This window comes from Lepidochelys kempii, chromosome 3, assembly GCF_965140285.1.
Source record: "Lepidochelys kempii isolate rLepKem1 chromosome 3, rLepKem1.hap1, whole genome shotgun sequence".
Taxonomy (NCBI): Eukaryota; Metazoa; Chordata; order Testudines; family Cheloniidae; genus Lepidochelys; species Lepidochelys kempii.
The window spans coordinates 209,544,395-209,556,694 of record NC_136382.1 but is presented as its reverse complement, the minus strand read 5'-3'; the positions used below and the strand labels follow the sequence as shown (position 1 = coordinate 209,556,694).

Below are 12,300 nucleotides of genomic sequence, written 5' to 3'. Positions count from 1 at the left end.
CTGAATATCCAGATTAATGTTCCGTGTTCTGCAATGAATAGTGTAATTTTTTTAATAAGTTAAATCTTTCCAATTGTTGTCAATTGTATAAGTATTTGAGTAGTAATACTGCTTCAGAATTATTTTCAATATGATGTACTCTATGAAAGTGTCATACGTAGAGCTGGGTGGGAAAAATTGCAAATATGTGACTTATAAAGTATATTTTGATTTAGGGCCAGGTTTGTAAAGGTATTTAAGCACCTAAACATGCAGATGGGTACCTAATGGGATTTTCAAAAGTGCTTAAGATGCCTAACTTCCATAGGCATCTAAATACATTTAAAAATCTGGTCCTTAGCCATGTTCAAGCCACTTTTTGTTCATTTTTTCATACATTTTCGTATGTTCAAAATTTTGTTGAATGCTCATGGAAAATAAATATTGAAACCATATCTGAAACAACGTACTTTATAAATTAATTATGTATGATATTGGTACAATGTAGCGTCCATTTAAGAAATTAATCTCGGGGTTTTGAGAGAGAAGGAGGGAGGGAGTAAGGTAGTTATGGAGAGAGAGGTAGGTGGAGGGGAGAGGATGACTAGCCTGAGAAGATCCATTCCTCACTAGAGGGGCCTCTGTTTCAGAAGTGTTGCGAGGGACAAGATGGTAATGAAAATAACCTCATTCTAAAGGATGGGTATCATCTAATTCATAACATTATTTTTTCACTGTTGTTGCAATTGTTTCACTGGGGGTTATTTTTAGTTTAAAATAGGTATAAAGTGTCTGTCCATAGGCTTTGATTGATCTGTCAGTTATTTAAAATCACAAAATACAAAACCAAAATGCAATTTTTTGAATTCTCTATGTAAAGTTTTTCAAGTTTCACAAAATTTCAGGAATTGGTAGTAATGGTACCTCCAATATGGTTCCCTTGACTAGCAGGTTATGGTCACTTGAGTCACGGGGTTTTGTTGATGTCATAAACAATTCTTCTTACCCAACTAAATAGGAAGTACAGTGGTTAAATTAAATGAAAAAAATATTGGATTTACCATTTTATCTTACCCAAGACTGATATTTTTTCCATCATACAGGTTGTGCTTCTAAAAATTGGACAGTTCTTGTTTTATTTCCATTGGCATAAACATGCATGACAATTTTACTGACAGGCTGGTAACTTGTCTGTATTTCCACAAGGTCTTTTACATACTTGTTACAACTCACCAGGTGTTCATTCACCTGCATAAATCAAAAGGTGTTCAATAGAATCTGAAGACAGCATATATCACAGGCCTTCAGGATTTGGGTTTTTTATAGAAGTTACAAAGCTGTTGTTTGAAGCTAGATAAGTACTTGAAGCAAGTGCTTGTCTCTCACTGGTGGGGTCTGATTTGGGGGAGTGAAATTATGAGTACTTCTAATACCTTCTTGAACTGTCATCCAGAACTGTTACTCGTTTTGGCAGTTTTGGGGTCTTTGTTCACCTAGAACTCTTCAGATCACCTTCTGGAGGTTGTACTGTTCATTAATCTCTCACAAATGGGAATATGCAGAGGACACTAGATAAAGAAAGAGAGGTTATTTACCATAGAATCATAGAATATCAGGGTTGGAAGGGACCCCTGAAGGTCATCTAGTCCAACCCCCTGCTCGAAGCAGGACCAATTCCCAGTTAAATCATCCCAGCCAGGGCTTTGTCAAGCCTGACCTTAAAAACCTCTAAGGAAGGAGATTCCACCACCTCCCTAGGTAACGCATTCCAGTGTTTCACCACCCTCTTAGTGAAAAAGTTTTTCCTAATATCCAATCTAAACCTCCCCCACTGCAACTTGAGACCATTACTCCTCGTTCTGTCATCTGCTACCATTGAGAACAGTCTAGAGCCATCCTCTTTGGAACCCCCTTTCAGGTAGTTGAAAGCAGCTATCAAATCCCCCCTCATTCTTCTCTTCTGCAGGCTAAACAATCCCAGCTCCCTCAGCCTCTCCTCATAAATCATGTGTTCTAGACCCCTAATCATTTTTGTTGCCCTTCGCTGGACTCTCTCCAATTTATCCACATCCTTCTTGTAGTGTGGGGCCCAAAACTGGACACAGTACTCCAGATGAGGCCTCACCAATGTCGAATAGAGGGGAACGATCACGTCCCTCGATCTGCTCGCTATGCCCCTACTTATACATCCCAAAATGCCATTGGCCTTCTTGGCAACAAGGGCACACTGCTGACTCATATCCAGCTTCTCGTCCACTGTCACCCCTAGGTCCTTTTCCGCAGAACTGCTGCCTAGCCATTCGATCCCTAGTCTGTAGCGGTGCATTGGATTCTTCCATCCTAAGTGGAGGACCCTGCACTTATCCTTATTGAACCTCATCAGATTTCTTTTGGCCCAATCCTCCAATTTGTCTAGGTCCTTCTGTATCCTATCCCTCCCCTCCAGCGTATCTACCACTCCTCCCAGTTTAGTATCATCCGCAAATTTGCTGAGAGTGCAATCCACACCATCCTCCAGATCATTTATGAAGATATTGAACAAAACCGGCCCCAGGACCAACCCTTGGGGCACTCCACTTGATTTACCAGTAACTGTTGTTCTTCCAAGAATGTCACCTCTGCATATTCACACTGCCTACCTACCTTCCCTACTACTTCAGAGTTTCGAGTAAAGAATTCTGAAATTAGGAAAGTAACTGAAGGGCAGCTAAGCCAGTCTAACTTTTATATCCATGGAATGCTCCACAAGAATGTGAGGATGGTGGCAATTGTTCCTAACAGACATAACTCTCTAGAATCTTCAGAGCTCAGTGCCAGGAGTGCCAACTAGTTTCTTGTTATGCCTTTTAAGAAACAATAAAAATTATAAAGCTGTCTAGAAGCCTAGAGAGAAATGGAATGGAGTAGAATTATTGATAGTTGAGAGGCGAGCATAGTAAGCGGTTGCAGTAGACTGGACGTTGGAGACTGTTAGTGGGGGGCGGAAACAGCAGTGGATTTAAACTAAAATATAGGAAACTAGATAAAAGAGAACTAGATAGCCATTAATGGACTTAATCTCCATGAAGTTATTAGCCAGAATGGGTAAGGAATGGTGTCCCTAGCCTCTGTTTGTCAGAGGGTGGAGATTCATAGATACTAAGGTCAGAAGGGACCATTATGATCATCTAGTCTGACCTCCTGCACAACGCAGGCCACAGAATTTCACCCACCCACTTCTGCGAAAAACCTCTCACCTATGTCTGAGCTATTGAAGTCCTCAAATCGTGGTTTAAAGACTTCAAGCAGCAGAGAATCCTCCAGCAAGTGAACCGTGCCCCATGCTGCAGAGGAAGGTGAAAAACCTCCAGGGCCTCTTCCAATCTGCCCTGGAGGAAAATTCCTTCCCGACCCCAAATATGGCGATCAGCTAAACCCTGAGCATATGGGCAAGATTCACCAGCCAGAGATGGATGGCAAGAGAGAGATCACTTGATCATTATCTATTAGGCTAACTCTTTCATTGGCCACTGTCGGTAGACAGGATACTGGGCTGGATGGACGTTTGGTCTGACCCAGTATGGCCGTTCTTAAGTTCTTATGTTAAACTTCAGGAAGGTGGGCAAGGCTTCTGATAACAGAGTTCCATAAAAACCAAACTAATAGGATACTTCTCAGTTTTCACACGTTGAATTTACTAGATGAGGGTTTCTCAGTCTAGCTGTAGTAAGATTGAAAGTTGTTGAGCAATATTACCTGTGGGTGATTTAATATTTGGTGAATGCCAATTTGCCATTATCAGTACGTGTTTCTCACTCAACATGTCTGAAGGTAAAGGAAGTGGTATGAAACAAGCAATTGAATAGGCTGAAATAATGAAAACAGGTAATTATTTTTATTAAAATATAAACATAGTCAGCAGTTACTGAGTAGCAAGATAAAAGCAGGCAGATACGGCCAAAAGATAAAAAGGGTTAATGCTCATTGATAAAGGTATATTTTCCCTTCAGAGTTAACCCAGGCTCTTACTCAGGTGTTGCTATGACCAGACTTCCATTAATACACAAACCTCTGACCACTTCTCACTTTCAGACACATTAAGCTATAGGTTCTCTCTCTTAATCACTGAACTGTATTGCTTATGAGTGCACAACCAAAATTTTTAAGTAGAACAGCATCTTGTCCAACTGTGCAACAAGATCCTGCTGTCCCTATGCCACAAGGTATGCATGTCTGCTGGTGTTTGCAGTGTTGGCCCTCCTTGGCCCAGTGCATTATTTTAAGGCTACTTCTTGCGTCTATACATGCTGTGCCGTGCTGTGGTCTGGGATCATAATTCACCTCCCATTCCTAGTATATATTGTGCACATCCTGCCTCTGTCTCATAAATATAAAATAGATGCACATATTTTGCACCATCTTTCAGCTGTACCCTTCTTCACTACCCTCATGCTTTACCTCCTATTTCCTCCTTTACTCTCCTTCACCTCAGTCTCTGTGCATCTGTATATTTGGTTTTTGTGTGTATAGTGAAATTGAAGTTTATTGACATTTACCAGTAAAAATCTAATCCTTACAAGCCTATTTATGATTATAGAGATTGCATCACATGTAGAAGAGAGAGATATGTGGGTGCAGAAAATAGTATTTTGTCATGTGCATATAAAGGTAGCATCAATATTTCTATGATTTTTATATGTACTCTTTAAATATTAAGGGTATTTAAAGGGAATTGATGTTATACATGGTATGTTAAGGAATTTAAAGCTGAAATATAGTATTATTTGTAGATCACCAAATCTTAAATACTTCAAACATTTGCATTCCTCACAAATACAATATACCTGCACTACAAGTTATAAAAGGCTACTTTTCACAGAATAAATTATATACTCATTTTACCAATCTATTATTCACTTTAAAAGTCACAGGTAATTTCAAAATTCTGATTGGCTGATGAAGCCAGTCATGTCAGTATATGACTCAAGATATTTAGGGATTCATTCACCCATCAATATACAGAGAGGTAAACGTAATTTCCATTACCATTCTCTTCATTTTCTGCTTGCTGACTATATCTACTCTTCCTTCTAGTTTCTCATGCAGGTTAAAGAGGAGGCCATGTTAAAGAGCTTTTTGCTTCTGAAGAATAGTTATTTTTCTTTATGAGGCATCTGAAATATATTCTAATATTTTTCAGGTATTGCACAAAGGGGTTTTGGTGTTGGTCGAGGGCGTGGAATTCAGAAGAAGTTGAAGCGTAAAGATCGTGGAAGGGGAAGAGGAGCCAATAAAGGACCTGATGGCTTTCAAGAGGTACATGGAATTGAAGTTAAAAACACATACATGTATTTGCTAATACCTGGATACTCCTTGTTAACAGAGATGTAGACAGAATTGCCTAATTATGTTTTCTGCCAATTTTGTTCTGTTCTCCAGAGATTAAGCTAACTCTTTTCTAAGAAAGGAAGTTCCTAGCCCATCCAGTTGAGAAAATAGTCTTGTTTAGTCTGCACCCAGAAAGACTGAAACAATACTAGCAAGAGAATTATAAGCTTCACTTTTTAATGGAATGTTAACTTTGAAGATTTAATATCATCTTAATTGAGGATAAATTCAGTTCTGAGGAATTGCCTTAACTGCTGGCACCAAATCACTGGGGTTTTTTTTAGCCAGCATAATTAAATTGGGAGACTTGATTCAGTTCCTAGCTGCCTACTCCTGTTGATCTTCCTCACAAGTTTTACTCATTTTCATCTAAAAGAAAATGTTAGGCTTTAGTCAGTGTCAGCTATTCATCTTCTCAGCTGTCAGGCCTCTCTTATTCTATTCTTTAGACAGCCTAAACTGTGGTTCCTTTTCAGGTGATGGTCCTTATGTATTTTCCATGTATACGCACTGTACACCTGAGTCTGGAATTTTTTAGTAAGCCGTGTCCATTGGTTCATACATGCACTATAGTCCTGCTCATGCTCTGAACTGAGGGCATAAGGGATGATGCGGACCAGTGACTACAGTTTCTTCTTACCAATGCATGGTCTGAGTCAGAGTCTTCTGCGTCCTCAGCACCTTCTGCTACTGCGTCATTTCTGTAAATACATTGAGTTTGATTTTAGTATTCTTCTTCTTTTTTAGACTCTGGTTCTACAGAACCCCATTCAACCTGGTTCTATAGATAGAATAATGAAAGGAGCATGTACTATAATCCAGTTAACTCTCCCTTGTAGAGAAGGATGCAGACAGGCCCTAGCAGGACAGGAAGAAAAAAAAGAGGAGGGAGACCCATTCTTGATCTACATCAGCTAAATTACTTTATTTGCAAATCAAAAGGAGAAAGGCACATGGTTCACATCTCTCAGTATGAAAGATGGTTGCTTTCATGTGGACATTCATTCATCCTACAGAAGGTTCGTCAGATTTCTGGTAGGACCAGAGTACTGCCAGTTCAGAGTACTTCGGTTTGGACTACTACCAGCATCCAGAGTTCTCAGGAAGGTCCTCTCTGTGACGGTGGCCCAGATGAAATGAAACAGCTATACCATCTTCCCATCTCTGGTCGATTGGCTCCTAATAGGCAGATCCAACCAGGCGGTCCAGTTGGCTGCCCTATCCTTATTCCGTCTTCTGGCATCCTTGGGGATCTGTGTAAACAGAGAGAGGTCTACTTTGGCTCCCACAAAAACCTGTATAGGAGCAACCCTAGGCTCAACCTCAGCAAAGGCCTGTCTCCATATGGACAGAGCCCAGGCCATGAATAGCCTGGTAACACAAGTCACCCTCAGACCTTGTCTCTCTTTCCCTCCTCGGTCACATGGCCTCATGTACCTATGTAACACCATTCACCAGGCTTCCCCTCCATTGCCTACAGGGCTGGGTCCAGTCTGTTTATTCACCAGAGACAACATGAATACCAAGGTAACAATCCCTGGCTTCTCTTGTATGATGGACAAACCTTCAACAGCTGCCTGCCTTTCCTTCCAACCACGTGTGACACAGCCATTATCACAGAGGCATGTATCATAGGATGGGGAGCCCATCTGAGCAGTTACACTGTGCAAGGCACATGGATTCCTCAAAAGGCTGGGATGCATATCTGTCTCCTACAGTCAGCCTAGCTTGCAATGCATTCCTTTCACTTATACTGTCCCATCATATCCAGATAATACCAGACAACTTGGTGACCATTTTCTATCTAAACAATCAGTGTGGAGCGAAATCTCTTTCTGTATAGAGGCAGTCAGTTTATGGAACTGGTGCATCAGGAACCACATATCACACTCTGCATATATCTACCAGATGTTCAGAACTCTATGGCGGACAATCTGGCACTTCACCACAGACCACGAGTGGGAGATACATAATTCATCCCTGAACAAAATCTTCATTGAGTGGGGAAAACATCATGGGACCTGTTTGCTTCCCAAGATGAACAAGAAGTTCAGTCTGTACTACTCCAGAGCAGCATTGGCCGGGATACTGGGCGCGATGCCTTTCTGTTACCCTGGACAAACCACCTGAGATGCACCTTTTCTCCCATCCCACCACTACCACATGTTCTGTAAAAGATTTGGCATAACAGAGCTCAAATCATTTTCTTTGCATCCAGTTGGGCCCAGACAGTTCTGGTTTCCGACCTTTTACAATGTCAGCCAGTCCTCCCATCAGCATCTGACCCTTCCTGGATCTGTTAACTCAGGAGAACTGCAAGATCAGACATCCCAACCCAGACCCTCTTCACCTTATGGTCTGTTATTTGGATGGGCGTCAAACCAAGAGCATTTATGTTCAGAGACTGTTCAAACTATTCTCAATCACAGTAGAAAAACTCCACCAGAAAATGCTGTGTAGCTAAATGATGGCATTTCTCTGCCTGGACTCAAGAGAAGTGTCTATCTCTGGAAGATGAAGATACTCCTGCCTTTTTTAATTACCTCCTGACCCTGAATTCATCAGGACTTGTCATTCGTTTGCTGCAAGTCCACCTACCACAGCACTCTGTGCCTTCTGTCCTCCCATAGAAGGCTCACCCAACAGTCAGATACCTAAAAGGTCTCATTAGGACCTTCCCACTGTTAGGACCTCGGTCTCGTACTCTCAATACCTACCAGACCACCCTTTGAACCTTCTCCTTAAAACATGTGACGCACGAGTCAGCCATAAACACTGCCCCGTTCACTTACCCGTCTGGCTAATGTGATGGCGACAAATAAAGTATCCTTCATGGATAGGGACATCCTTGCACCATCCTCCTGTTTGAATACTACTTACCAATCATCCACATGTAGAATACACACAGGAACCAGTACTCAAAGAAGAAAGGGAGGTTACTTATATGTAACAGGAGATTCTTGGAGATGTGTGGTCCCTATCTGTATTCCACTATCTGCTCTCCTTCTCCTCTGCTTTGGATCATGACTGGATTTGCAGTAAGAAGAGGCATTAGAGGTGTCAGAGATTGCTGCCGCTTACACTCCTGGTACAGAGCACTGGGTTGGGGGGTGCATGCAACTGCACAGGCATGAACTTGCTGGAAATCTCTAGTCTCAGGCACGTGGAGCACATGAGTACTTATGTGTAAGTTCAAGAACTGGCTCTGGTATGGACTTTCTGTCTAACCTTGGGCAGGTCACTTTATCTCTGCGCAGCAGTTCCCCACTTGTAAAATGTAGGTGGTAATATTTCCCTTTTTCTGTTTTGTCTATTCAGATGTAAACTTTCTGGGGCAACAACATTCTTCTTCTGTTTGTACCGCACTTAACGCAGTGGGGCCCCAGTTTCAGTTGGAGCCCCCAGATGCTACTGTAATGTACTTTTTTTGTCCATTTGAACTCTGGAAGTGTGAGAGAGGTTGGGGGGTGACGTAAGGGGGTGTGCATTTATGTGGGTCTTGGGCTGTTGGTGCAGAAGCTAGGTGGAAAGCTCAGAGCTGATGCAGCAAGTTGTTGGCACTTCAAGTTTTCCCCCACCACCAGGAACAGCCCTTGATGTGGTGTGCTTAGCTGTCACCCCTTCTAGGCTCTGCCTAGTTCTCCTCACGCAGCCCTGTTTGTGCCCTTCCCTCCCACATGTGTTGGGGGATCCCTTTTTCTGTGGACATCCGTGGACCTCTTCCTGCTCATCAGTTGGGTGGAGGCAAACAGTTCTATAGTGGACCTGGTTGATTATTCTCAATCTGAGTTGGGAAGTAAAGTCCCAGCCAGAGGAGCATCCTCTCCTGAGAGGAGGGTGCTGAGACTGGGAAAGTGACTGAAGAGGGTGGTGAAGACGCCATCAGGAGCATTCTGTTGTCTTCTTTCTGATTTTCTTCCTTAAAAGTTTACTTTAAAATATATAATGGAAGGAGACGTCATATCAGGGTTAAGAGTTGACTCACGTTGCTTGGCTATTAACTGTTAGTATTCTGGCATTCCTGAGGGAACTCCTAGTTGCTGTATTTGGGCCCTCAGCTGGTGACTAATCTAACTGTAACGTTATTGTCTTGAGATCATTGAATATATGAAGTATTAGTTACTGTGTCCCATATAACAGAGGTACATTTCATTTTTTTCCTGTATACATTTGCAAAACTCAGATGTACAAATCTTTATAAAAAGAAAAGGAGTACTTGTGGCACCTTAGAGACTAACAAATTTATTTGAGCATAAGCTTTCGTGAGCTACAGCTCACTTCATCGGATGCATCCGATGAAATAAATTAATATGCTCAAATAAATTTGTTAGTCTCTAAGGTGCCACAAGTACTCCTTTTCTTTTTGTGGATACAGACTAACACGGCTGCTACTCTGAAACAAATCTTTATGGTAGCTGAAAGAAGATTCTAAATTTGTTGCATTTATAACAGAAAGCTTGCTATTTTCACAGAAGAATTTTACTTTACTTAGTCTTACAGAACAATATTAGAACATCCAAGAAAATGTATAATGCATATTTGGTTTTACTTTATATTTTGAGATAGAATAGCCTTTCTGTGAACTGTGTACAGAGAACACTCAAACACTCTGAAAACACTCAGGTCATGATTTACTGTCATTTTATTTTGAAATTTTATTCCACTTTCAGATAACTACTGCTTTGAATGCTGTAATTGTTGTTTTTAAATATATTTAAAATAGTAACTACACATACATAATAGTAAACACATACATTTAAAATATTTTTTTCCTTTTATATAGGAAGGCAAACCAGTGAAGAAATGGGTGAATATGAGTCAGGAATTCATAAATCAACATACAGTGGAACATAAAGGAAAACAAATTTGTAAATATTTTCTTGAGGGAAGATGTATTAAGGTAAATATATACTTTATATGCATGTATGTATCTCTAGCAGGAGTCGGGGAAAGAGTGGGCATTCTATTTCAATTTAGCTAATATAAGGAAAACTTGTTTTATGTAACTTTGTTTTTTGCCTTAGTATTTTTTGGCAAGAAGTATAAATTAAAATAAATGCAAGAGAAAATTTTGGGGGAAAACTATCAAACTACATATCCTTTCACTGTGCAATGTAAATTATATAAAAAGATATACTGTTGATCACTTATTTTATTAGCAGGTACAGTATGATAAATACACTTGTGTCCAGCAATATTAGAATCTGAAATTAATGTAATATGTCATCTGTATTTTTTTTATATTTAATTTTGGACATATGTAGGGTGATTTAGTAGGTAGATTTAGTGATTCATTTCTATTTTAAAAATAATCTTTTATTGGATATTATAGATTTTGAGACACAGTGAAATGAAAAACACTGCTTTAATTATTCACGAAGAGTACTTCTCTCTCCAGCCTAAGAAAGGAAGAAAATATGCTTTCCCAAACATCCAAGAAAGGCAGACATGAAAAACCTCAGCAGCTTGGAGGGGTTGGGAAGCAGGAAGAAGAGAAATTGAATTAGAATATTAGAGCCAGACATAATCCATGGCATGCATGACAGCCTGCCATTATGTAGATTCTGGTATTGCATCATGCTGAAACAAATAATACAATGCAGCTTAATTCTCTGGTATCAAAGTTAATCTTTTAATCAATTATAAAATATAATATAGAAATTTGAAATAAATTATGAAAAATTTACATATTTGCTCTTAATCTGATGGTGTATGTCAAAAATGTTTATTATGTCACTTATTCCTAGTTCCACTGTGACTTCGGTGGTACACAATTTTCTGTCTTTTCATGATTAACAACTTTTTTTCTTCATTATTTACTTGCAAAGTAAAAATAAAATGTAATTAGGCTCTTTTGAAATTCCTGGTGGAAATATAAGGTAATAGCCATAAAATAGTCTTGAATATTTTCATGGCTTTGTCTGTTATGGTATTTAAATCCCCTGGTTCCCAATATGATGAGTATTTAGTGCCACCTACCGTTATAAAACAGCCGTAAGATAACTATTTTTTTAAAGGAACAGCCGTGTTAGTCTGTATTCGCAAAAAGAAAAGGAGTACTTGTGGCACCTTAGAGACTAACCAATTTATTTGAGCATGAGCTTTCGTGAGCTACAGCTCACTTCATCAGATGTTTACCGTGGAAACTGCAGCAGACTTTATATACACACAGAAATCATGAAACAATACCTCCTCCCACCCCACTGTCCTGCTGGTAATAGCTTATCTAAAGTGATCAACAGGTGGGCCATTTCCAGCACAAATCCAGGTTTTCTCACCCTCCACCCCCCCACACAAATTCACTCTCCTGCTGGTGCTAGCCCATCCAAAGTGACAACTCTTTACATAATCAAGTCGGGCTATTTCCTGCATAGATCAAGGTTTTCTCACATCCCCCCCACCCCCATACACACACAAACTCACTCTCCTGCTGGTAATAGCTCATCTAAACTGACCATTCTCCAGGTTTAAATCCAAGTTAAACCAGAACATCTGGGGGGGGGGGGTAGGAAAAAGCAAGAGGAAACAGGCTACCTTGCATAATGACTTAGCCACTCCCAGTCTCTATTTAAGCCTAAATTAATAGTATCCAATTTGCAAATGAATTCCAATTCAGCAGTTTCTCGCTGGAGTCTGGATTTGAAGTTTTTTTGTTTTAAGATAGCGACCTTCATGTCTGTGATTGCGTGACCAGAGAGATTGAAGTGTTCTCCGACTGGTTTATGAATGTTATAATTCTTGACATCTGATTTGTGTCCATTTATTCTTTTACGTAGAGACTGTCCAGTTTGACCAATGTACATGGCAGAGGGGCATTGCTGGCACATGATGGCATAGATCACATTGGTGGATGTGCAGGTGAACGAGCCTCTGATAGTGTGGCTGATGTTATTAGGCCCTGTGATGGTGTCCCCTGAATAGATATGTGGGCACAATTGGCAACGGGCTTTGTTG

General features: G+C 40.3%; 1 protein-coding gene across 5 annotated transcripts in view; it reads left to right on the top strand.

Annotated features, from left to right (window-relative positions):
* ZC3H6 (zinc finger CCCH-type containing 6) overlaps nucleotides 1–12,300 on the top strand; it is a 76,535-nt gene that overhangs the window by 46,909 nt on the left and 17,326 nt on the right. For all 5 annotated transcript variants that reach the window (XM_073339896.2, XM_073339895.2, XM_073339897.2 and 2 more), the window contains 2 exons: nucleotides 5,159–5,274; nucleotides 10,130–10,246. In XM_073339896.2, the coding sequence (XP_073195997.2) occupies nucleotides 5,159–5,274; nucleotides 10,130–10,246 (233 nt within the window). The remainder of the gene's footprint in view (nucleotides 1–5,158; nucleotides 5,275–10,129; nucleotides 10,247–12,300) is intronic.